Source organism: Prionailurus bengalensis, chromosome E1 (assembly GCF_016509475.1).
Source record: "Prionailurus bengalensis isolate Pbe53 chromosome E1, Fcat_Pben_1.1_paternal_pri, whole genome shotgun sequence".
Taxonomy (NCBI): domain Eukaryota; kingdom Metazoa; phylum Chordata; class Mammalia; order Carnivora; family Felidae; genus Prionailurus; species Prionailurus bengalensis.
Window position 1 is genome coordinate 16,861,674 of NC_057347.1, and position 23,948 is coordinate 16,885,621.

General features: G+C 38.7%; 2 protein-coding genes and 2 pseudogenes across 3 annotated transcripts in view; 3 read left to right on the top strand and 1 right to left on the bottom strand.

Moving 5' to 3' along the window:
- The window catches only part of EFCAB5 (EF-hand calcium binding domain 5), a 194,975-nt gene extending 174,677 nt beyond the window's left edge, over window positions 1-20,298 (bottom strand). Inside the window, 2 exon segments of the mRNA XM_043585552.1 lie at window positions 16,904-16,997; window positions 18,923-20,298. The gene's annotated coding sequence lies outside the window, so the exon portion shown is untranslated.
- Window positions 7,330-8,481, top strand: LOC122486078 (annotated as a pseudogene).
- On the top strand, window positions 10,422-11,268 carry LOC122486076 (annotated as a pseudogene).
- Window positions 18,643-23,948, top strand: part of SSH2 (slingshot protein phosphatase 2) — a 248,661-nt gene continuing 243,355 nt past the window's right edge. Inside the window, exon 1 of one of the 2 annotated variants that reach the window (XM_043585556.1) lies at window positions 18,643-18,953. In XM_043585556.1, the coding sequence (XP_043441491.1) occupies window positions 18,891-18,953 (63 nt within the window). In that variant the 5' untranslated portion in view covers window positions 18,643-18,890. The remainder of the gene's footprint in view (window positions 18,954-23,948) is intronic. The other variant, XM_043585557.1, reaches the window with a different exon arrangement.

Consider the following 23,948-nt stretch of genomic DNA (forward strand, 5'->3'; position numbering starts at 1 on the left):
AAGATATCACATGCAAGTGAAACCAAAATAGAGGAGAGGTAGCTATATTTACATCAGACAAAATAGACTTTAAGCCAGAAGCTGCAACAAGAAACAAAGAAAGTCATAATAGAATGATAAAGGGGTCAATTCATCAAGAATTATGGGTTTCAGTGTTAACTGAATTCACATCCCAGCCAAGTTACTCATGTGAAAATTGGGGCACTGATTGGGAAGAAGGACCTCATTCCAAATTTCCAAGATTTAGTGGAACTAGGAGACTAATAATCTCAAACTCCTGAGTCACTCTAGCCTCTCTTGCAAATGTAGGCAGTTTGTCCTCCTGTATTTGTGGAGACTAGCCTTCACTAAATTGAAAATCTTGTAAAAATCTCATCTGAGGCAACTGCCTTGGTAGGGACTCCCATTTTCCTGAAGATTCACCACAACCACCTCTTACTTCTAGTAGACTCATAACTACAGTCAGATGTTCAAATGCCCCAGCAGGGCAAATACAAAGTCTGACCAGGAGGAAATAGCTTTTACAGCAAAAGACTCTCAGGATTTGCATATATAGTGACAAAAATCCAGGGAATATGTGAGAGTATACTATAAGGGAGTTAAAGCAAGGAGCACAGAATATAATGTTGAGTTGGTTAGAATTTATTAATATGGGTACACTTATCAGACATTAAGGATTTAATGTTCTAGCATCTACAGCTGTAAGTGATGCTAACCATTTATTTGGTAAACTCACTGAAACTTGGACTCCACAGTGGCCTGTGTTTTAAATTGAGATACTGGAAGATCCCTGGCATCGTGTAGGAAGAAATCCAAAGACTTAGGAAGACAGGAATGTTGGAGTATATTTATCACATATTGGCTTGCACATCCACTCCCTCCAAGGATATCCTCTGAGAGGATTCTGGGAACATCCCCTTACCAACGCACTGAAAATTATATTAGTGAGTGGGAGTATTTACATCCTTGAAAAGCTCTATAGTGGCTTTCTTCTGTAGGTTAGGCATGTGGGATGACCCATTTCCGAGTAGCAGAAGTTAAACATTACTGTTTAACCACCAAAGACAAAGCAGGCACATTTACTATAAAGAGAAGTAGAAATATAGGGGCACCTGTGTGGCTCAGTCAGTTGGGCATCTGATTCAGTTCAGGTCATGATCTGACAGTACATAAGTTCGAGTTCTGCATCGGGCTCTGTGTTAACAGCTCAGAGCCTGGAGCCTGCTTCAGATTCTGTGTCTCCCTCTCCCTGCCCCTCCCCTGCTCATGTTGTCTCTCTCTCTCTATCTCTCTCTCTCTCTCTCAAAACTAAGTAAACATTTTTTAAAAGAGAGAAGTAGAAATATAGTGGTAATCAGATGCTTTTTTGACCCTCACCGATCTTTGTGGCTAAATGATTATGATGGTTGTAGGAATAAAATAGATGACCAGCCTACTGAAATGTTGGTCACCAACATTTAGTATAAAAAAATCCATATATGGTGGCCAAAAATATGACTTTAGTCACCACAGTAGAGAGTTCTGACCTCTTACCAGTTACCAGGCCTAAGCCCCATAACTGAAGGCAAGGTTGCATCCTCTTAAAGGAGGCTACTGTAGCACTGCCATTAGTATATACTGAAAATCTTCCTCCAAGTCTTCTTTACAAGGAGCTGTGGCCATCTCCTAAAATGACTGTGTACCAGGGAAAAAGAAATATTCAGGTTTTTCAGGGATTTCTAAACATTGGCACTAAATTGATGTTAATTCCTGGGGACTCTAAATGCCACTGCAGCCCACCAGTTTAAGTGTGGGCTTTGTGGTGCACAGGTGAGAAACTGAGTCTCTCTCTCTCTTTATGGAACAGCTTAGGATCATTTAATTACAGTTCTCAGAACCCTTGTTTAGGGGCTTATGAGTATAGAGGTTGCAGCTAGTTCCTGGTTGCTAGAAATCTCCAGTCCTCTACAGTTAAGGGGACTTGTCCAAGTGGAGGTTAGTGCCTCATACTCCACAGCCAATGTTGTAGCTGACTCTGGGCTGGTGGGGGTTGTAGAGTCATGAAAGAGTGGGGAGGAATATGTGGGGGTCTAAGAACATGGCTGTGGTATTCCTAGAGTTGCTACATAAACAACTGTAATTGCCTGTATCTTGTTTAAGAAGGCATTGTATGCTAGAAGACAAAAAAAAAAAAAAAAAAAAAAAAGGTTACAATAGCACCACAAAGAGGGTAAAGAGGATGGTCTGGTGAGAACCCAGAAACTTCTGGAGGACACCTGAATCTTCACACTGATCTTTCTCCATTCTGACATCTGCATGGACATGGAAGACTTTGCTTGCTGGGATGTCTAGCAAAGTAATACTGAACTGCACATGGCCCAACATGAGGGTCTCAGGAAGAAGTATTGCTGCAATGCCCATGGCCTGACTTGGGGTCCTTTAAGATTAGCACGATTTCTCCCAGTGGTGATGAGGAGTTTGAACACAGTTGAATTGGGGTCAATTGGTGAGTTAGGTCTTTGAGGTCGTAGCTGAGTATTAATCTTGATGATGCATTGACCACCACCTGGTTTCCCTAAGGGAAAGAAATCCAAAGGGATTTTTGCCTTTACAAAAAAAGGCAGAAAGTAAAAATAGCATTCAGCATTTGTTTTGAGGCAAGTCATTATAGAGGCAGCATGCATCCTAAGCTCCTTCCCAGGAGCCACACTCAGCAGCTCAGCATTCAGCAACCGTAGCTTTGAACTGTGTCTGAAGCATCTGTGCTTTATCTCGACATATATTGTGCATCAATTAACAAGATGTGTCCTGAGGAAACAGAAAAGCCTAAAAGAGTTGATTTTTTGGGGTCTAGGAATGTTCAAAATTTTTTGCCATATAAATAAATGGTAATTGCTTCTTTGCTTTATGTCATTCTGGCTTGCAGAAGGTTTCACAGGAATGTCATACTTTCAGACAGTGGGGAAAACCTGTACTTTCTTCACTTGGCTTCCAAGATAACAATATTTGAGTTTTTCTTTCACTTCCCTAGTCATTTTTTATGTCTCTCCTGTTGGTTACTCTTCTTTTCTTAGAGTTCTAATACTGGAGTTCTCCCAGAGCTTAGTCCTTGCACCATCCTTTTATTTTTTAAAAGTTTTTAATTCCAGTTAGTTCACAGTGTGATTTTAGTTTCAGGTGTACAATAAAATGAATCAACAATTCCATACATCACCCAGTACTCATCACGACAAGTGCATTCCTTAATCCCTATCACCTATTTAACCCATTCCCCACCCCACAATCCCCCCGAGAAATTGAGTCTTAACTCAAGTTTGACTCAGTGGATTAAGTAAATCCACAGAACCACTCTATAGTGATTTCATAAGTTCCTGTGTGTATAATTAGAATAGATACATGGTAACTGGCAGAATTTTCAGTTTAGAATTCCAGATCAGGATTTCTGATCGTGAAATAAGGAGGCTTATAGTATGAAGGGTCAAGTTGTAGCCCTTGGAAATTTCCCTCCCCCACATATACATATACCAGGAGAGTAAACAAAAAATATTGTTTTCCTGGGATGACAGAATGGGGATTTACAGAGGTTAGTAACACCAATAAAGATTTGAAAGCAGCAGGGAGTGATGAAACCTATCTCATGCCAACTTAACTTGCCCGTCCGGTCTGTGAAGAAGGTGGATGGATTTTGGAGAATGTAGATTATTATAAATTTAATCAGGTGATATCTGCCTGCAATTGCAGCTGCTTTCTGCATGTAGTATCTTTACTGGAGCAAATCAACGTACCCCCTGCTACCTGGTATGCAGCTATTGACCTAGCAAATGCTTATTTCTCCATACAAATTGGTAGAGAACACCAGAAGCTATTGGCTTTTACTAGGCAAAGCCAACAATGTAACTTCACTGTCTTGCCCCAGGGCTATGGCAGTTCTCCTTCTCTCTACCATGATGTAGTCCACAGAGATTTTGAGCATCTTGACCTTCCAATCAGCATTGACTTGGTCCACTACATTGATGACATTATACTCATTGGATATGAGGCGCAGGAAGAAGCAAGGTCTTTAACTATCTTTATGAGATATATGCAAACCAGAGGATGAAAGATAAACCCCATTTCTGGTACCAGTTTTCACATCAGTCAAATGCCAGTTACTACATCATTATCTCAGCTCTCAACTCACCCTTTTGTATTATTCTTTGATGCTGGAGCTGGGACTCTGAAAACCACATTTCTTTGCCTTGCCAGGTGGTCCTGTTAAGGTCTGTTAACTGGTGGCACCAGAGGGAGAACCCGAGACTGTGGGAGGGCAAGAGAATTGTTCCTTCCTGTCTACCTCAAGACTGCCTCCTATAGCCTTTTGGTTTCTGTGTGCTTTATGCTAGCAATGGTTCTTCATCCTGGTAGCAGCAGGCCCTTTCTGCAGCAACAACTGAATCCAGTTTGTAGTTTTTCTACAGTTTTGTACATTTCATCGACTCAAAGACATCAACACCAGCCAGCCATTGTTCCTGCCTTAGAGGTCTGGGTCCCACAGAATCCCTCCTCTAAGCTCAGGGACACTGACACCAACTGAGCAGCATCTTCTCATACATCTGAGTTTCAACTGAGGGGTCACTCCTCTGTTTGTAAGTTTCTTCCTTTGCTTCATTTTTTTCCCCCAGCTCTAGATGTGGTAACATTTGCTCCCTCTATAATACCTTGGATTTCTCTTTTTAGCTTTGTAGTCACTTCCTTCACTTTATATCTGGGTAACAATTCTTGTTAAATTATGTATTCATGGCACAAAAACAGACACTCAGATCAATGGAACAGAATAGAGAACACAGAAATGGACCCACAAACATATGGCCCAACTAATCTCTGACAAAGTAGGAAAGAACATCCAATGGAATAAAGACAGTCTCTTCAGCAAGTGGTGCAGGGAAAACTGGACAGCAACATGCAGAAGAATGAACTCAGATCACTTTCTTACACCATACACAAAAATAAACTCAAAATGGATGAAAGACCTAAATGTAAGATAGGAAGCCATCAAAATCCTCAAGGAGAATGCAGGCAAAAACCTCTTTGATCTTGGCCGCAGCAGCTTCTTATTCAACACGCCTCCAGAGGCGAGGGAAACAAAAGCAAAAATGAACTAGTGGGAGCTCATCAAAACAAAAAGCTTCTGCACAGAGAAGAAACAATCAGCAGAACTAAAAGGCAACCGACAGAATGGGAGAAGATATTTGCAAATGACATATCAGATAAAGGGTTAGTATCCAGAATCTATAAAGAACTTATCAAATTCAACACCCAAAAAACAAATAATCCAGTGAAGAAATGGGCAAAAGACATGAATAGACACTTCTCCAAAGAAGACATCCAGATGGCCAACCAACACATGAAAACATGCTCAACATCACTCATCATCAGGGAAATCCAAATCAAAACCACAATGAGATACCCCCTTCAGAATGGCTAACATTAACAACTGTCAGAATGGCTAACATTAACAACTCAGGCAACAACAGATGTTGGCGAGGATGCGGAGAAAGAGGATCTCTTTTGCATTGTTGGTGGCAATGCAAGCTGGTGCAGCCACTCTGGAAAACAGTATGGAGGTGCCTCAAAAAACTAAAAATAGAACTATCCTATGACCCAGCAATTGCACTATTAGGCATTTATCCAAGGGATACAGGTGTGCTGTTTCAAAGGGACACATGCACCCCCATGTTTATAGCAGCACTATCAACAATAGCCAAAGTATGGAAAGAGCCCAAATGTCCATCAGTGGATGAATGGATAAAGAAGATGTGGTATATATATACAATAGAGTATTACTCAGCAATCAAAAAGAATGGAATCTTGCCATTTGCAACTATGTGGATGGAACTAGAGGGTATTATGCTAAGTGAAATTAGAGAAAGACAATCATACGACTTCACTCATATGAGGACTTTAAGACACAGAACAGATGAACATAAGGGAAGGGAAGCAAAAATAATATAAAAACAGGGAGGGGGACAAAACATAAGAGACTCTTAAATATGAGGAACAAACAGAGGGTTATTGGAGGGGTAGTAGGAGGAATTGGTAAGAAGCATTAAGGAATCTACTCCTGAAATCATTGTTGCACTATATGCTAACTAATTTAGATGTAAATTAAAAAAATAAAATTAAAAAATTATCTATTCAAATAACTGGTATGATTTCCATTTACTATATGGACACTATCGAAGTTAGTAACAAATTATTAAAGTTTAAGAAAAATTACAACCAGGTGAAGGCAATACATCATACTCTAGCTATTATATATTCCACCTGTACTAATTAATTTATAGTCATGTTACTTTGTAATATAATCACTTCAAATGTAAGGAATTGAATTATTAAAAACAGAAAGTATGATTTCTTTTTCCCCGTTTTAACCAGCTTAGCTATATAAACCATAGTCTTTTAAGTGACACACTTCATTTAGTACATAATAAATGAGTTACAGGTGTACCGCAAGATAGTTACCTATCCAGCCCTATGAGGGCCTGAAAGGACTGGAGTCATTGGTGCCTCTACATAATTCACCCCTGGCCAAAAGCAATTTGTTCAAAGGATTCTCAGAGAGTAGCCCAAAATAATCAGAGACTGATGATCCACTCTAGTGTCCCCCATGGTCCCATAGGAAGCAAGCATAATTAAGAATTTGCTTTATTAAAGCAAGTATCCTTTAATAAAAAAGCAAAGCCAAAGAGTATTCTACTACCAGGGCATCACCTTCCAAAGCCAGTTGCAGTGAGTATTGCTGCTTGTCATAAACACTGAGCCTTAGAGCTGCTGGAAGAGTGCATGTTCCAGGTACCCAAGGGGCAGGACTCACAGCCTAAGGTGTGGCCAGGAAACACAGGGAGGCCTGCCAGATACTCCTTATGGACTCAACCCCCAATATCTCTGTTCCTATATATTGAATTCTTCCTTTTCTTCATGGCTGATATGCCCTTTCAGTTACATACAAATTAGCTGCAGGATTTTCATTTTAATAACATAGTCATACTCTGCAAATTAGAGTTTGACCATTATTTTGTAATATATAATTGATATGAAAAAGTGGATAATGAAACCAGTCATGTTATCATAAGATATTGCCACCTTACATTTGCCAGTAGGAAAAAAGTAAGAGTGATTAGAGTCAAATATAATTTATACTTGTAACTTTTTAATTGTTGTGAAAATTATTTTAAATTTATCACTTAGTTGCATGAATTATATTCTCATCAATAATGACTAACAAGTGATCATTGTTGAATTGTCTTGTTCAGGAATTATGTGCAGTCATTTCAATCATAAGACTCTACATTTCTTGTGAGACTAGTTTAGTGGTGAGCAACTCCTTTAACTTTTGTTTATCTGGGAAAATCTTTATCTCTTCTTAAATTCTGAATGATGACCTGAAATGTTAAATGGAATTCCTCTTTCTATTTGTTTTTGGTTTTTGTTTACAGGGAATTTTTTAGTACTTCACTGTGGGTGCGATGGCCAAGGGGCTGTCTGGGGTCTACTTTTGGGAAGGTGCTGAGGTGGGACTGGCTGGGAAGATGCCAGTGATGGTTTTATGACAGAAAGTGCCTTAATTTCAGTAAGTTGCTGGATCAGTGTGGGAACCAGGAACTCAAGGCTCCTGGAGGAATTGCTACACCCTCAGTGTATGGTCAGCTGTTAGGCTTTATAATGACATGAATAATGGAAGATATCTTTGGAAAAGGATACTATAGAATCTGTAAATTCTGAACTTGGGGGAATTTGGTCAGTAGGACAAAGAATCTGGAGAGAGATTTTCCTGGAATCTACATGACCTTAAACGCACACCAGTGGTCTGAGATGGTCTGGCCAATCATAGAAGCACTTAGAGATGCCACAAAGAGAAGAGCCTTCACCCTAGTCTCTCAAGCCTACACCTCCATAAAGAGCCAACGACTTTGCAGCCGTTGTCAGGCTCCTGTGGAAGAGGCTGTGAAAGGTACATTAGAACAAGGATGACAAGCCCACTTCACCACAAGAATGTTATGCCCAAAAAACCAGTTGCAGGGGCCCTGGATGTTTCCTTCAACTGGATCATTCCCTCATCAGAACCTGCCCCAATTCCACCAATCCCAACAAGCAGCAGTTAGCCAGACTGACCAATTATGTGGCTTTCATCAAAAGCTGATATATCATTCTGAATTCAAGATCCACCTTCAGAATCCTGTATACTGACAAATATAGAAATGTAAAATTTTTATTTTCAATTTATTGGATGGATTAGCACCCCAGCATTCCCTACTGAGTATGTGATAAAATACATATATATAGTATATTATATGTATTTTGTCCTTAAACATTATGCTGAATAGTTGTTGAAACAATTTTTGTTTTGTAATATTTGACAATTTGGATGGAACCCGTCAGTATTATGCAGTTTATATTTCCTAGTGACTATAAAACACAGATTTCCTGCTTCATGTGGGACAGTGGTTGTCAATTGTTTGTTCCTGCCGCGGCACAGCACACCCCCCAGTCTGCACCGATGGTTAAGAGTTACAGTGATTCATGTGGGATTTGAGAAAGACTGTCCCCAGAGGCAGTATCTGAGCTGCTGAGGATTCCTATCCACCCTCTTCACAGAATGTGCTCTCCTTTCTCCTCACCTCCTGAATATCACACACAGAATGCTGAAATGTAGATGAGGAACAAAAGACCATTTCCTCAGTAAAGCAGTGTGTTAACTTCACATCTTTTCCTGGTAGTGTTAGTACATCCAGTGTACTGGCAGTGGAGGGTTTGTCATGAAAATGTGACTATTTAAGACCCTCAGGAGACATATTAGATGTAATATTCCTTTTAGGAGCAGGGAAATGTAGGGTGGAAAGCATTATATTGGCAAAGTTATTAAGATAAGTGATACACTTTGCCCAACTGGCCTGCAGCCTACTGGTTGCTTATATTTATCCTTTGGTTCAAGTTCTGCCTTTTGGAAAAATAGTGAATAAGTCTTTCAGTTTTTGTGTGATGCCCTCTGAATATTTGGAGATGTTCATTGTATCTTCAGGTTATCTCCCCACACCCCACTTAATTTATTCTGCATTTGTTCAATAAATATTTAATTGAAAAAATAAAATAAAGGGAATTATTTAAATGAAAAGAACATAAATGGAAGAAAATTAAGAAAAAACTTCACTAGTAAAAGCAAACATATAATAAAGGTAACAGATTAATCACTTATAAAGTCAGTAAGGAGGCTAAAACACAAAAATAATAAAATCAATTATATCTACAAAAAAGTAGTCAAGGGATACACAAAATAAAGATGTAAGATATGATATCACATACATAAAACATGCAGGGGGAGTAAAAATTTAGTGCCTTTAGAATGTATTCTTCAGCATACATGTGAACTCAAGTGACCAACTTAATATAGACCGCTAATACACATGTTATATATGAACCCCATATGTAACCACAAATTAAAAACTTATTATACACAAAATAAAAAAATAAACCTGAGCATAACATGAAAGTAAGTCATGAAACCAGAAGGAAAAGTAAGGAGGACAAGAGGATAAGAAAGGAACAAAGAACTAAAAAACAACCAGAAAACAACAAATGGCAATAAGTACATACCTATCAATAATCACTTTAAATGTAAATGCTCCAATCAAAAGACATCAGGTCACTTAATGGATAAAAAAACCAAAATGCACATATACGTTGTCTATGATACTTCAGACCAAAAGACACATACAAATTGAAAGTGAAGGGATAAAATAATGATATTCCATGCAATGAAGGTGGAAAAAAGGTAGCAATATTTACATCAGACAAAACAGACTTAAAAACAAAGACTGTAACAAGAGAAAAAGAAGGGCATTACATAATGATAAAAAGGAATCAATGTAAAAACAGGATTGACACTGTAAATATCTATGCACCCAACATGGAAGCACCTAAATACAAGCAAATATTAATAGATATAAAGGGAGAAATTGACAGCAACACAATAATAGTAGGGGACTTAAATACCCCACTTACACCAATGAATATATCATCTAGACAGAAAATCAATAAGGAAGGAGTGGCTTTGAATAACACATTAGATCAGATGGATTAACAGATATGTACAGAGCATCTCATCCCCAAACAGTAAAATAGACATTCTTTTCATATGCACACGGAACAGTCTCCAGCATCACATATTAGTCCACAAAACAAGTCTCAATAAAAAGATTGAAATCCTATCAAGTATCTTTTCTGACCACAACAATATGAAACTAGAAACAAGGAAAACAAACTGGAAAAAACACAAACACATTGAAGCTAAACTACATGCTACTAAACAACCAACGGTTAACAAAGAAATCAAAGAGGAAATCAAAAAATACATGGAGACAGACTTGCAGGTGCCACCATCCCAGAGTTGCCCATGCCACCCAGTCATGGTCAACCCCACTGTGTCCTTTGACATTGCTGTGGATGATGAGCCCTTGGGCCGTGTTTCCTTTGAGTTGTTTGCAGACAAATTCCAAAAACAGCAGAAAACTTTCATGCTCTGAGCACTGGGGACAGAGGATTTGGTTATAAAGTTTCCTGCTTTGATAGGATTATTCCAAGTTTTATGTGCCAGGGTGGTGACTTTACATGCCATAATGGCACTGGATCCAAGTCTATCTATGGGGAGAAATTTGATGAGAATTTCATTCTGACACACATAGGTCCTGGCATCTTATCCATGGCAAGTGCTGGATGCAACACAAATGGTTCCCAGTTTTTCATCTCAGTGGTTCGATGGCAAGGATGTGGTCTTTGGCAAGGTGAAAGAGGGCATGAATATTGTGGAAGCCATGGAGCACCTTGGGTATAGGAATGGCAAGATCAGCAAGAAGATCACCAATGCTGACTGGACAAATCTAATAAATTTGACTTGTGTTTTATTTTAACTACCAAACCATTCCTTTTATAGCTCAAGAGTACATCCCTTCACCCCTATCTGCTTGAAATATCCTATAATCTGTGCTCTCACTGTAGTTCTATGGGTTCCATATTTTCCTTACTCCCTTCCAAGTCTAGCTGGATTGCAGAGTTAAGCTTATGATTATGAAATAAAAACTAAACAACAACAACAACAACAACTAAAGTACATGGAGGCAAATGAAAATGGAAACACAATGGTCCAAAATCTTTGGGACACAGCAAAAGCAGTTCTAAGAAGAAAGTTTATAGTCTACCTTGAGACACAGGAAAAAGCTCAAAACAATGATATAAACTTACAAGTAAAGGAACTAGGAAAAGAACAAGCAAAGCCCGAAGCTAGTAGAAGAAAGAAAATTATAAAGACTAAAGTGAAAATAAATGAAAGAGAAATGAAAAAAATCAATAGAAGAGATCAGTGAAACCAATGGCTGGTTCTTTGAAGAGATAAATAGAATTGGATAAACTTATACAAATCCATTAAGAAAGAAAAAAAGAGAGGATTCAAATAAGATCAGAAATGAAAGAGGAGAAATAACAACCAACACTACAGAAATACAAAGGATTATAAAATAAAACTATGAAAAATAATATGCCAACAAATTGGACAACCTAGAAGAAATGGATAAATTCCTAGAAACACACAATCTTCCAAATGGAATCAGGAAGAAATAGAAAATTTGAACAGACCAATTTCTAGTAATGAAATTGAATAGGTCATCAAAAAACTCCCAACAAACACAAGTCCAGGACCTGATGGCTCCACAGCTGAATTCTACTAAACATTTAAAGAAGAGTTAATACTGGGGCCCTCAGGCGGCTCAGTTGGTTAAGCGTCAGACTCTTGATTAGGCTCAGACCATGATCTCACGGTTCTGACAGCGCACAGCTGGCTTGGGATTCTCTCTCTCCCTCTCTCTCTCTGTCCCTCCCCTGCTCACTCTTTCTCTCAAAATAGATAGATAGATAGTAAATATATATGTATATCTTATATAATATATAAAATATTTAATGTTGTTATATTATATATTAAATACATTATATTTTATATATTTATTATATATTATAAATAATATAATTTATAATTATTATACATAATATTAATATTATATAATATTTAAACAAGAGTTAATACCCATTCTACTAAAACTATTCCAAAAAATGAACAGGGAAGAAAACTTCCAAATACATTCTATGTGGACAGAAGTACCCTGATATCAAAATCACAAAAAGACACTGTGCCTGGGTGGCTCAGTTGGTTAAGTGTCTGACTTTTGCTCAGGTCATGATCTCAGAGCTTGTGAGTTCAAGCCCTGTATCAGGATTTGTACTGACACAGCACAGCCTTCTTCAGATCCTCTGTCTCTGTCTCTCTCTGCCCCTACCCTGATCACACTTGCACGTTCTATCTCTCTCTCCCCAAAATAAATAAACATTGAAAAAAAATTTTTTTAAAGACACTGTAAAAAAACTACAGGCCAATATCCCCAATGAACATAGATGCAAAAATCCTCAACAAAATACTAGCAAACCAAAACCAAATTCAACAATACATTGAAAGGATTATTCACCACAGTCGAGTTGGATTTATTCCAGGATGGTTCAATATTCACAAACCAATCAATGTGATATATTACATTAACAAGAGGAAGGATAAAAACCATGTGATCATTTCAATAGATGCAGAAAAGCATTTGATAAAATACAATATCTGTTCATGATAAAAACTCTCAACAAAGTAGATTTAGAGAGAACACATCTCAACATAATAAAGGTCATAAATGAAAAACTCACAGCTGACATTATATTTAATGGTGAAACTGAAAGCTTTCCCTGTAAGATCAGGAATAAGGATGTCCATTCTCACTACTTTTATTCAACATAATACTGGAAGTCCTGGCCACAACAATCAGACAAAAGAAATAAAACGCATCCAAATTGGTAAGGAAGTAAAACTATCCCTATTTTCAGATGACATGATACTTTATATAGAAAACCCTAAAGACTCGACCAAAAAACCATTAGAAGTAATAAATGAATTCAGTAAAGTTGTAGGGTACATAATTAATATACAGAAACCTGTTGCATTTCTATAAACTAATAAGAAAGTAGCAGAAAGACAAATAAAAAAAATACTCCCATTCATAATTGCAGCAAAAAGAATAAAATACCTAAGAATAAATTTAACCAAGAAGGTGAAAGACCTATACTCTGAAAATATAAGACACTGTTGAAATAAACTGAAGATAACACAAACAAATGGAAAGATATACCATATGCATGGATTGGAAGAAGCAATCTACAAATTCAACATAATCCTTATCAAAATACCAACGCCATTTTTCACAGAATTTGAACAAATAATCCTAGAATTTGTATGGAACCACAAAAGACCCTGAAAAGCCAAAGCTATCCTGAGAAAGAACAGCAAAGGCTGCAGGTATCACAATCCCAGATTACAGGATATATTACAAAACTATAATAATCAAAACAGTATAGTACTGGCACAAAAACATACATAGAGATCAACAGAACAAAATAGAGAACCCAGAAACAGACCCACACTTATATGGTCAATTAATTTTTGACAAAGGAGGCAAGAATATGCAATGAAGACAGTCTCTTCGATATACGGTGCTGGGGAAACTGGACAGCTACTTGCAAAAGAAAGAAACTGGATCACTTTCTTATCCCATTCACAAAAATAAACTCAAAATGGATTAAAGACCTAAATGTGAGACCTGACACCATAAATTCCTAAAAGAAAACATAAGTAATAGACTCTTAGACATTGGCCTTAGCAACATATTTATGGATATGTCTCTTCAAACAAGGGAATCAAAAGCAAAAGTAAACTATTGGGTCTACAACAAAATAAAAACCTTTTGCACAGCAAAGGAAGCCATCAACAAACCAGAGAGGCAACCCACTGAATGGGAGAAGATATTTGCAAACAATATAACCAATAAAGAGTTAATATCTAAATTATACAAAGAACGTATATAAGCCAACGCTAACAAAATTATACTCTGATTAAAAAATAGGTAGGGGCACCTGGGTGACTCAGTTAAGTGTCCAACTTCAGCTCAGGTCATGATCTCATGGTTCTTGAGTTCAAGCCCCACATCAGGCTCTGTGCTGACAGCTCAGAGCCTGGAGCCTGCTTCAGATTCTGTGTCTCCCTCTCTCTCTGCCCCTCCCCCACTTGCACTCTCTCTCTCAAAATAAACAAACATTAAAAAATTAAAAAAAAAATAGGCAGAGGACCTGACTAGACATTTTTCCAAAGACATACAGATAGCCAACAGACACATGAAAAGATGCTCATCATCACTAATCATCAGGTGAAGACAAATCAAAACTACAGTGAGATATTGTCTCACACCAGTCTTAATGGATAGTATCAAAAGACAAGAAATAACAAGTGTTGGTGAGGACGTGGAGAAAAGGGAACCCTTGTGCACTGTTGGTGGGAACGTAAATTGGTGCAACCACTATGGAAAATATTACAGAGATTCCTCAAAGAATTAAAAATAGAACTACCATATGATCCAGTAATTCTACTAGTGGGCATTTACCTAAAAAAAGTGAAGACACCAATTTGAAAAGATATAAGCACCCCTATGTTTACTGCAGTATTTACAATACCTAAGATATGGAAGCAATCCAAGTATCCATCTATAGATAGATGAATAAAAAAGATGTGATATATATATATATATATACACATATACATATACATATACATATTTATTATTCAGCCATAAAAAAAGAATGGAATCTTGCCACTTACAACAACATGGATGGACCTGAAGAGTATTATGTTAAGTGAAATAAGTCAGACAGAGAAAGACAAACACCACATGATTTCACTTATATGTGGAATCCAAAAAACAGAACAAATAAACAAAAAGCAGAAATAGATTCATAAATATGGAAAACAAAGTGATGGTTGCCAAAAGGGAGGGAAATAGGGGTTCAGGTGAAATGGGTGAAAGGGATTAAGAAACTTCCAGTTTCTTAAGTCATGGAGATGAAAAATATAGCATAGAGAGTATAGCATAGAGAGTATAATCAATCATATTGTAATAATGTTTTTAAAAACCCTACATAAAAAACATTATGCTTATAGAAGCAATCTCAAGTTTTTCATTAAATTTTTGAGAAACTTTATTTGGAAGTTTATACAAATTCAATATTTAATATCCTGAATATGTTTTCTTTTCCTCATTATATTATATAAATACAAGTATTTTCACCATGCCCCATTATAGTTGCCTCCAAATCTCCTTTAAATCTATCCCAGTGTGCTATACAACTATTATTTCTATGCATGTCATGATATGAAAAAAGGTTCAGAAGCACTGCTTTAGCTTTATATAGGACTCTTTACCTGGGGCCTCTCAATGGATTTCAGTGGGCGTGTGAAATGTGCACATATATCTTTCTTGAGAGATAGTTAATACTTTTCATAAGTTCTCAAAGCTTAAGAACCAAGTGACTCAAGAATTTCAAAAGTTCCCCTATAATTTCATCCCCAAAGAAGTGATGTTACAAATTAAGGGTTAAAGGAATTCCAATAGCACAACCAGGCCTCCACTATCACAGGTGGGAAGAATAAAGGTGCTATAAATAGAACTAGGAGGACTTCTGTCTCTGGCTCCCTCTTTTGGGACTCCTGCTCCTGGCCTCTCTCTTCTTAAATTCAACTAACATATTAAGAGGATTCTAGGGTCTTTTCTCTGTTAGAAGTAAATACTTCCTCAGATCACCAGAAAGTACAAACCAGGGTGGAATCCAGGGAAGACAGTATAGATTTCAAATGCTCACATTTGATCTAGCCCTGCAGCCAAAGCCTGAAAGGCAATATTGTAAAATGTATATTTGCCCAGACCTCTTCCTCTGTGTTTCTAAAGCACTTTGCACATAACTAGACTTCTCCTATATATGTGTCTCCCTTGGGGGCCTAGCAAAGGTGACAAAATCCACAGTGCCACTCTGCCATACTGTCATTATTTGGTGTGTTTTTCCCTAACAGGTTTTGAGCCCCTGAGAGATAGACTTTTATTTTGTTTTTAAAACAGTCTCTAGTATAAAATATACACTCAGTATTTTCTCAATTAATGACAAATAAATTAATGAACACGCACCATTAATTTCCAAATCTTAGTTTCCTTAAAAGGTTATATGCCAGGAAGAGATACTTCCTCTGTAAATTAATAAATTAATTTCCTGATACAAATAAACTTAATGTGAATCTGGGTACTTTATAATCCCAACTTTTTTATAATCCCAATTTTGACCAGGATTTTATCTTCTCAGATATGTTTAATAGAGATGTTCTATATCTTCCTACAGATGACACATCTCTTGACCACTGATCTACTTCTCTCACTGTTGAGAAAGGCATGAATCATACGTCTTTTTAGCCCTTTTTAGTCCCTTTTTGCTTGAGGCTATTTTCTACACATAGGGTACACTCAGCAAAAGCTGACTGAACTTGGAACAAACTTCAAAGAATAATAAAGTTATCTTAATTACATACAAGGCTTTACAGATTATATAGGACTTTACCATGCATTATCTCATTTGATCACAAGAATCCTGTGAGTTAGAGCTCCACCGTAGAAACCAATGCTTAAAACGTTTAAGCATTTGCATAAGGTTTTACAAATTGGAACTAGAAGCCAGGTCTTCTGACTCCTACAGTAGTGATCTTTCCCACTGGGAGATTAATGGAATTCTCTCATCTGCCAAAAGAATTTCTTAATATTATGTTGACACAAAACTAGATAGGCAGTGTTGCTATCCTGAGTCAGTAAGAAAATCAACATAGAAGTACATTAAGACCTATTGATCTGTATAATATTTTTTCTAGAACAATACTTTGGCTTATAAACCACGTGTTTCATTTGAGTTCATTCAGCTTTCAGCTATGTATATTTCTTACCTATGCATACAGCTTCCTGTGTGGTCTCCTAAGCATTGGTTCAAAGTTCTTACTTCTGAACTTTGTCTTGTCTTTTCCTGTTTACTTCGCAGCTCTGGGAAAAACACAGATTGTTTAATCTGTGAACCATACATCTTTGTTTAATTTTTGTCTCGCAGGCACTCTTGACCACCACCAGGGGGCAAAAGCCTACCAGCTGGCTTCTCAGCAATTCATTCTACACAGGACTGTACAGTACAGGGACCCTCAGTGTCTGATTCTTGATGGAACCTCCCTGCTAATTATTTCAACCGCAGGGCCCCAGGGAGAGAACAAAGGCTCAGCACAGAGGGCTCTAGTGGCACTTAACCATACAGCAGCCAGAAGGAGCACATGACAGTCCTGTCAGTTTAAAAGGAAGCAATGAAATCCAAGAGAGTTTGAGTGACAAACAGGAGGAGGTGGCTTTAATAACTGCAAACTCCTTAATGTGTGTGTTTCCTCAGTTTTGATACATATGGTGGTATATTCCAGAGCGTCCACTCAAATTGAGAAATAGCTTTGTCAACTCTCTTTCTCTGTGTAAACAATCAATGATATTTGCATAGTGAGATTTCCTCCCTTTTTAAATCTTGATTTTTAATTACTTTCTTCGCTTATGGTCTGCTAATGGTTTATCTTTTTTTTTTTTTAATTTTTTAACGTTTATTCATTTTTGAGAGAGCGAGAGCAGGGGAGGGGCAGAGAGAAAGGGAGACACAGAATCCCAAGCAGGCTCCAGGCTCTGAGCTGTCAGCACAGAGCCCTATGTGGGGCTGAAACTCATGAACTGTGAGATCATGACCCAAGCCCAAGTCCGATGCTTGACCGACTAAGCCACCCATGCGCCCCATGCTGACGGTTTATCTTTTAGATTGTTCCTTTAAAATATTTAATAACCTACATTTCACATTTGTCTATGAAATAATGAAATCTAGAGCCGAAGGAGAAAAAAAAAAAATCTCAAAGAGCAAATGCTATTTAAGAGAATTTCTTCCCATCGGGAAGCAAGTGGGAGGTAAATAGCAGGTTGGACCCTTATAACTCTGTGAGCCCTGCTTTCTCGGCCTCCCGGGCTCATACAGTCTCTCTCACCTTAGGAATAATGAATGAGTGAGTCCTTAGGGGCCAGGGTAATAGAGGAAGTGTGAGGGTACCTACCATGAAGCTTCTCAGGGTATAATATGAAAAAGCTTTCTTTCTTTCATGAAGTCGCATCATAAAACATGGACTCTGAGATAGAGGGTGGTACAGCTTAGAAAAAGCCCCCGAGAGCCGGGTCAAAGGGGGATAAACTCGTCTCCTGGTCGCGCCACGAGGGTCTCTAGTCCAGTAAGTCTCACTCCCGCCTAGCGAAAGCCTTTGAAGCCCCGCGGAGCCCTTTCCCACCAGACAACGTGTTTGCCTCAGGATTTTCACCTCAGTTTCCTTTCTCTAAGATCGGTTAAGCTGTGCGCCCCCACCTCATGAAATGATCGTCTCTCAGGAATGGGGACTCCAAAGGCTCCCAGAACCGGGGCCCCTCCCCCCATCCCAGTTCACAGCCTCCGGACGCGGGCAAACCGCGCGATTCCAGAGCAAAGGAGGATACCCAGGAAGGGGCGGCGGTCAGAGGCGCAAACAACCGGCCGGCTTCCGGCAACTCAAGGGTTACGGCGAGGCGGCGGCGCGCGCCGAGGGGAGAGGCGGTTGCTGACAGGTGGCGCCTGCGCACTGGGAGCGCTCATTGTGCCCCGCTGCTGCCGAACCGCCCGCCCGCCCGCCCGCCCGCCCGCCGCCCGTTCGGCGCGTCAGTCGGCGAGAGTCCGGTGGTGGGTGCGGAGCCTGTGGCCGTTCCCTCGGCCTCTTCCTCCTCCCCGTTCCCCTCACCCCCCTCCCACACCCCTTTCCCCATCCCGGCTCCGTCACCCTCCTGCCCCCCATACTCAGGACAAGAATGCCCTGCCCGGAACAACCTAGCAGCGCCTAGATGGCTTTGGTCACGGTCCAGCGGTCGCCTACCCCCAGCACCACCTCCAGCCCCTGCGCCTCGGTGAGTCCCACCCGGCGGCCGCTCCGCTCGCTTCTGTCACTGCGGCTCCGCTTTGCCTCAGCGGGTCCCGCCGAGCGCCACTGCGCACGCGCCGCGCCTCTTCCCAGGCCTTGGCACTCGGCTGCCGCGAACCCCCCACACCCCCCATCTTTAAGACGGGCTGCGGGACCCACGGGACGTTGGTTTTTGCCCCCATCACTCTGAACACCTGGCTCTCACAGTCCTCGCCCCGAACCACCCCCCCCCCCCCACCCCCGTGGCATGCTTTCCTACGGCTTGAACACTTCCTTTCGCGAATGAGTCATTCTTGCTTTTCACCCTCCCCCTTCCTTGTACCCTCTGTTGCTCTGCTGCAGGGAGAGGACCATGGGACTCCTGCGTTGCCCCTAACACACACCACATCCCTATACCCACACCCATTTCATGGACTCGTTCAGTATTCCCACCCTGCAACCCCTTCTTCAGGCTCTCCGGGGTATGTGCCTTCCCTCTAGTCACTTGCTGTCTTTCTTGGGCTCTGGTACTGTTTGGGCTTCATTGGATTGCTGAGCTGGTAGTTACTCCTTGGTTTCTTCCCTCCTCTCCAGCAGAGAGGTCTCTTTCTTGGACCTCTTACCTTTTCTCTAAGTAGTCCTGAAGCATCTGGCGCTGTTTGATAACCAGGGCCAATTCATTTACATCTTACAGGTATTAATGCCTTGCACTCATTGCTCATGATCATTCTTGTTCTTGGGTCGTGTTTGTATGCTTCAGATGCGTATGCCAGTGAAGCATGCTTCCAGAAGGAAAATACCCAATAACCAGCCTTTTCCTGCTGGGCCCTTCTTTGACTTGGCTCCTAGCCCCACCTCCATCCCTTTACACCCCACTCTTTTAGGCTTTATTCTTGAAAATCCTTATTTCAAAAATAAAATATTGCATCAGTGGGGCGAAATGGGATCTTTAAAAAATGCAAATGTTGCAGAAGGAAATAGAATGAAAATAATGAGCAACTGGAAAAGCCATCTTGAACTTCCTACAGAATTGTAATTTTTAAAACTGTGTTGGTGGATTTAGTAGTTTCAAGTTGCCAAAAGGTATTCACTAAACACTGTACCACCCTTCACTGTAAAACATCAGGTTATTCTTTATATTTATATGTTCACTGAGCCGTGGGCTTTGATATCTTGAAAATACAGTGACTTGTGATTTCAACATAGTTTCCTGAATTTCAAAATTCAGTATAGTGGTGGTTTCTTTTTTTTTTTTCCCCTGAGCTTTCTTGTGAATTTTGTGTGGCCAAATTGACAATTATATCCTAATTCTAGAAGTGATTATATTTCGGGAGTTAACTTGTATTGTTGCAGAGAGCAGAACTAGGATCCTTGGGTAGAAGTTCAGGGAGGCAGATTTTCAATGATTGTAAGGAAGAAGAATCTTGTAACAGTGGAGTGGACTGCCTTGCAAAAATAGTGAATGTCCGTTGCTTAAAGTATTAAAAGAAAAGCTGGAGGACCTTTTGCCTGGAAGTTAGTATAAAGAATTCCTGCAGTGAGGGACTTCTAAGGCCTTTTCCAACTCTTAAGATTTTGTGATTTGAGAATAGTTGCACTTCAAAGGTGCTAAAACATTTTTAAGGTCCTCTGAAGACAAGTATCATAGGATAGAAATTTAGTAAAATTTATTTATATGTAGTACTTTATGCTAGATTTTGGAAAGTTAACATTCCATCAGACCATTTTACTTCTCTTTACTAGTAAACCCTTTGAGAATAGTGGTCACCAGGTGTGATTTTGGCTGAGAAAGCAACTGAAAGTTAGTAGAGTCATGCAAATAAATACACTATAAACCAGTATTATAGTAACATCATTTCCCCTGGGCATTGTTTAAAACAGTTTATGCTATAATAATAACATACATACATATGTCAAGTTATCATACTAAGTTCCTTGAGGTGAATGATTAGTATACAGTAAGGCCATATCTACTTGATATGACTTAATTAGCCAAAACTTAGTTATTAGAATATTGAGGTATAGTAATAGTCACTTTTGAGATAGGTAATTAAATTGATCATGTGGTAAGCTCAGTTGTTGAACTGATACTTCTATGTCTACTTACCATGGTAACTTGGTTATTTCAGTTGTGTATGCATGGCCCTCGGAATCCTGGGACGTGTGTGTGTGTAACACTCAATAGTGTTTGTATGACTGATAAGCCAGTTACCTTTCCCTTTAAATTGTCTTCCTATTTCACTTCATCCAGCGCTGTGTTCAGCAGAGTTGTCTTGTGGTTCTTGTGTTCCAATATTTGGCTGCTGTCTGACCTGCATATATTTGCTCTTGCATCTCTTGCTGCATGAATAGGTTAAGTTGTTTGTTTTAAAAGTAAAAGAGAGCAAAAAGAATCTAGAGAACCATGAAAGTAGAGATTTAATTTTGTGAGACTGGAGATTTAGATTTTTTAATTAATAATTTTAAGCATTTCATTTTACTTTTTCACTGTGGGAGGTGTAGGACATTTTAATACTGTCAGCTTTTCAATATTCATTTTGGGGATTAAAAAAATCTAATGATCATCTACTGGGTATGTGTGGCTGTTATAGATACTAACATGCATAAGACATTGACCCTGTCTATCAGGATCATGTAATCTTGGAGGGGGCAGAAAGAACAAATGTGAGATGAGAGGGTAGAAAAGGAGAGCGAGGGAAATGATACCGCATGTATATGAATAGCTGGTTTGTAATGGCCAGTATTGTCTGAATTCAGATTAAGATAAATTCACTACTGGCAATAGTAGAAGTAACAGTATCTCACATCTCTTGGGTTTTTGTCTGTGCCAGGCATCATGCCAAGTGCTTTACGTGGATTAACTCATTTACTCCTCACAATATGTCCAAAGGAAATTGCTATTATCCCTATCTTACAGATGAAGAAACTGAAGCAAAGAGCCATTAAGGAATGTGCCCAGTGTCACTTAGCTGTTGAAGATTTGTCTAACTTTAGAATTTTCCATCTGGTAATCAAAGAAAAGTACACATAGTAGGTGGATCTCAAACTAGGCCTTTAAGGATGGGTAGAATATGTATAGGCTGGGATAGAAGCTGGGAAGTAGAGAGTATTCCAGGTGGAGAGAAGCTATATTCCCAACACTTACAGGCAGAAAAGTACAAGGCATATCTGAAGGACTTAACTAGACCAGTTTGAAGAAGGATTTCTTTGGAAGAGTAGTAAGAGATAAAGGTGAAGAGGAAGCTGGGACTGCATAGACTCCTGAGCTTAGGAGGTTGAACTTGATGGGGAAGGTAATGGAGAGTCTTCAGAGGTTTTGAACAGATATAATCACAGTGGTGTTTTAAGAAAATTGATCTGGCAGCTGTTGGCCAGAGGGATTTGAGAGAGGCAAAGGAAGGCCATGAGTGGAACCAGTTAGAGGCTATTGTGGTAGCTCAGGTGTAAGATAAAAAGGCCTAAACTGGGGATGTGAACTGGTAGTGGAAAGAAAGGGACAGATGTGAGGGATTATGGAGAAAACACAAAGGGCCTGGGAACTGACTGGATATAGGGGAGGAGGAATCAGAGATGCCAACTCTTGGAATGTATTGTTCTTCTAAGATAATAGATGTTTCCTAATTAATAGGAGGCAATTTAAGAATTATCTCTTTCCTTCTTTCTGGTATGAATTTTATGAGTGGATACCTATGTTGATCCAGGGTCATATAAACACAATGAAATACTATAAAAATATTTTACTTTTGTGTAGTGCTTTATACTTTTCAGAGTGTTTTTGTGTTTGTGATCTACTTTAAGTCTAGAGCGGCCTTATAAGTTATGCAGGACAGGTACCAAGGTTAAAAGACTTACTGAAGGTTACAAAACTGGTTGGTGTAAGAACCTGCACTAGAACTAAGTTCCTTGGCTCCTAGTCCACATTTCTTTCCATGGTATGAAACAGCATATGAGTTTCTGATCCTGAGAACTTGACTGCCAGTATAGTAAAGAAATCAAGACTTAAGATACAATCAAGAACTTCTCTTTGCAGTTCATTTATATTGTAAGCTTAACTAGAACAGAATCATCTAGGTCTGTGCAAATCATTTTTAGGTGATACCCTTATTTGAAGCCTATTATCTCTTAGTTTATACATAATTCCTAAAACTTGGATATTTAGTTTTCTTATTCTTAGAAGATTATCAACAGCAAAAAAGGAATGGAAAGTGTGGCAAGTGCTGCTAAAGACAGGCTGCTAATAGTTCTGGGAAATGATAGCTGATGGTTTTATAGCAAGGGAGGAAGAAGATGATTTCTAAATAACTGGCATAAGAAAAAATTTGGCAGTTATGAACTACTTAATGTGAGGACAAATCCCTCTCTAAGATGACCCTGAATAATCATAATAAAGCTTCATCTTATTTTCTCTTCATTTAAGCAGTCAGGATTGAGTGAATTGTACTTTTAGATAGACATCCATCCAATTCTCACTGAAGTTTTGATGTTTATAATGTACATTTTAATTGATCAGGAAATTTATTTACATATATGATACTTGATAAATAAGATACTATTGAATTACTTATTTTTATATATATTCGAATATGACTGCATCTTTCCCCAGAGAAAATAAAACCATAGCAAATATGAAATTGATTTATCTGAAGTATAAATACTTAAAAGTGATGCCTTTAAATTTTTAAAAGCTTTAGAAACTTTCTTACACTGTAGAAATAATACATGGGCAGTGTAGGAAATTTTAGAAAATATAGAAAAGCACAGAAAAGATAATAAAATATATGTGTTCTATCTACCTATTTATATGTTATATCTGTATATATGTAACATAGCTGAAATGCTGCTGTGAATGTAACTTCATATATATATATATATATTTTTTTAAGTTTGAAATAAATCATAGATGTAGTACCATATCACTTAAATGGCTGCATTGAGCAGTTATATTATAACTCATTCTAACCATTCCATTATTAGTAAACATCTGATTTTTTCCAAATTTTTT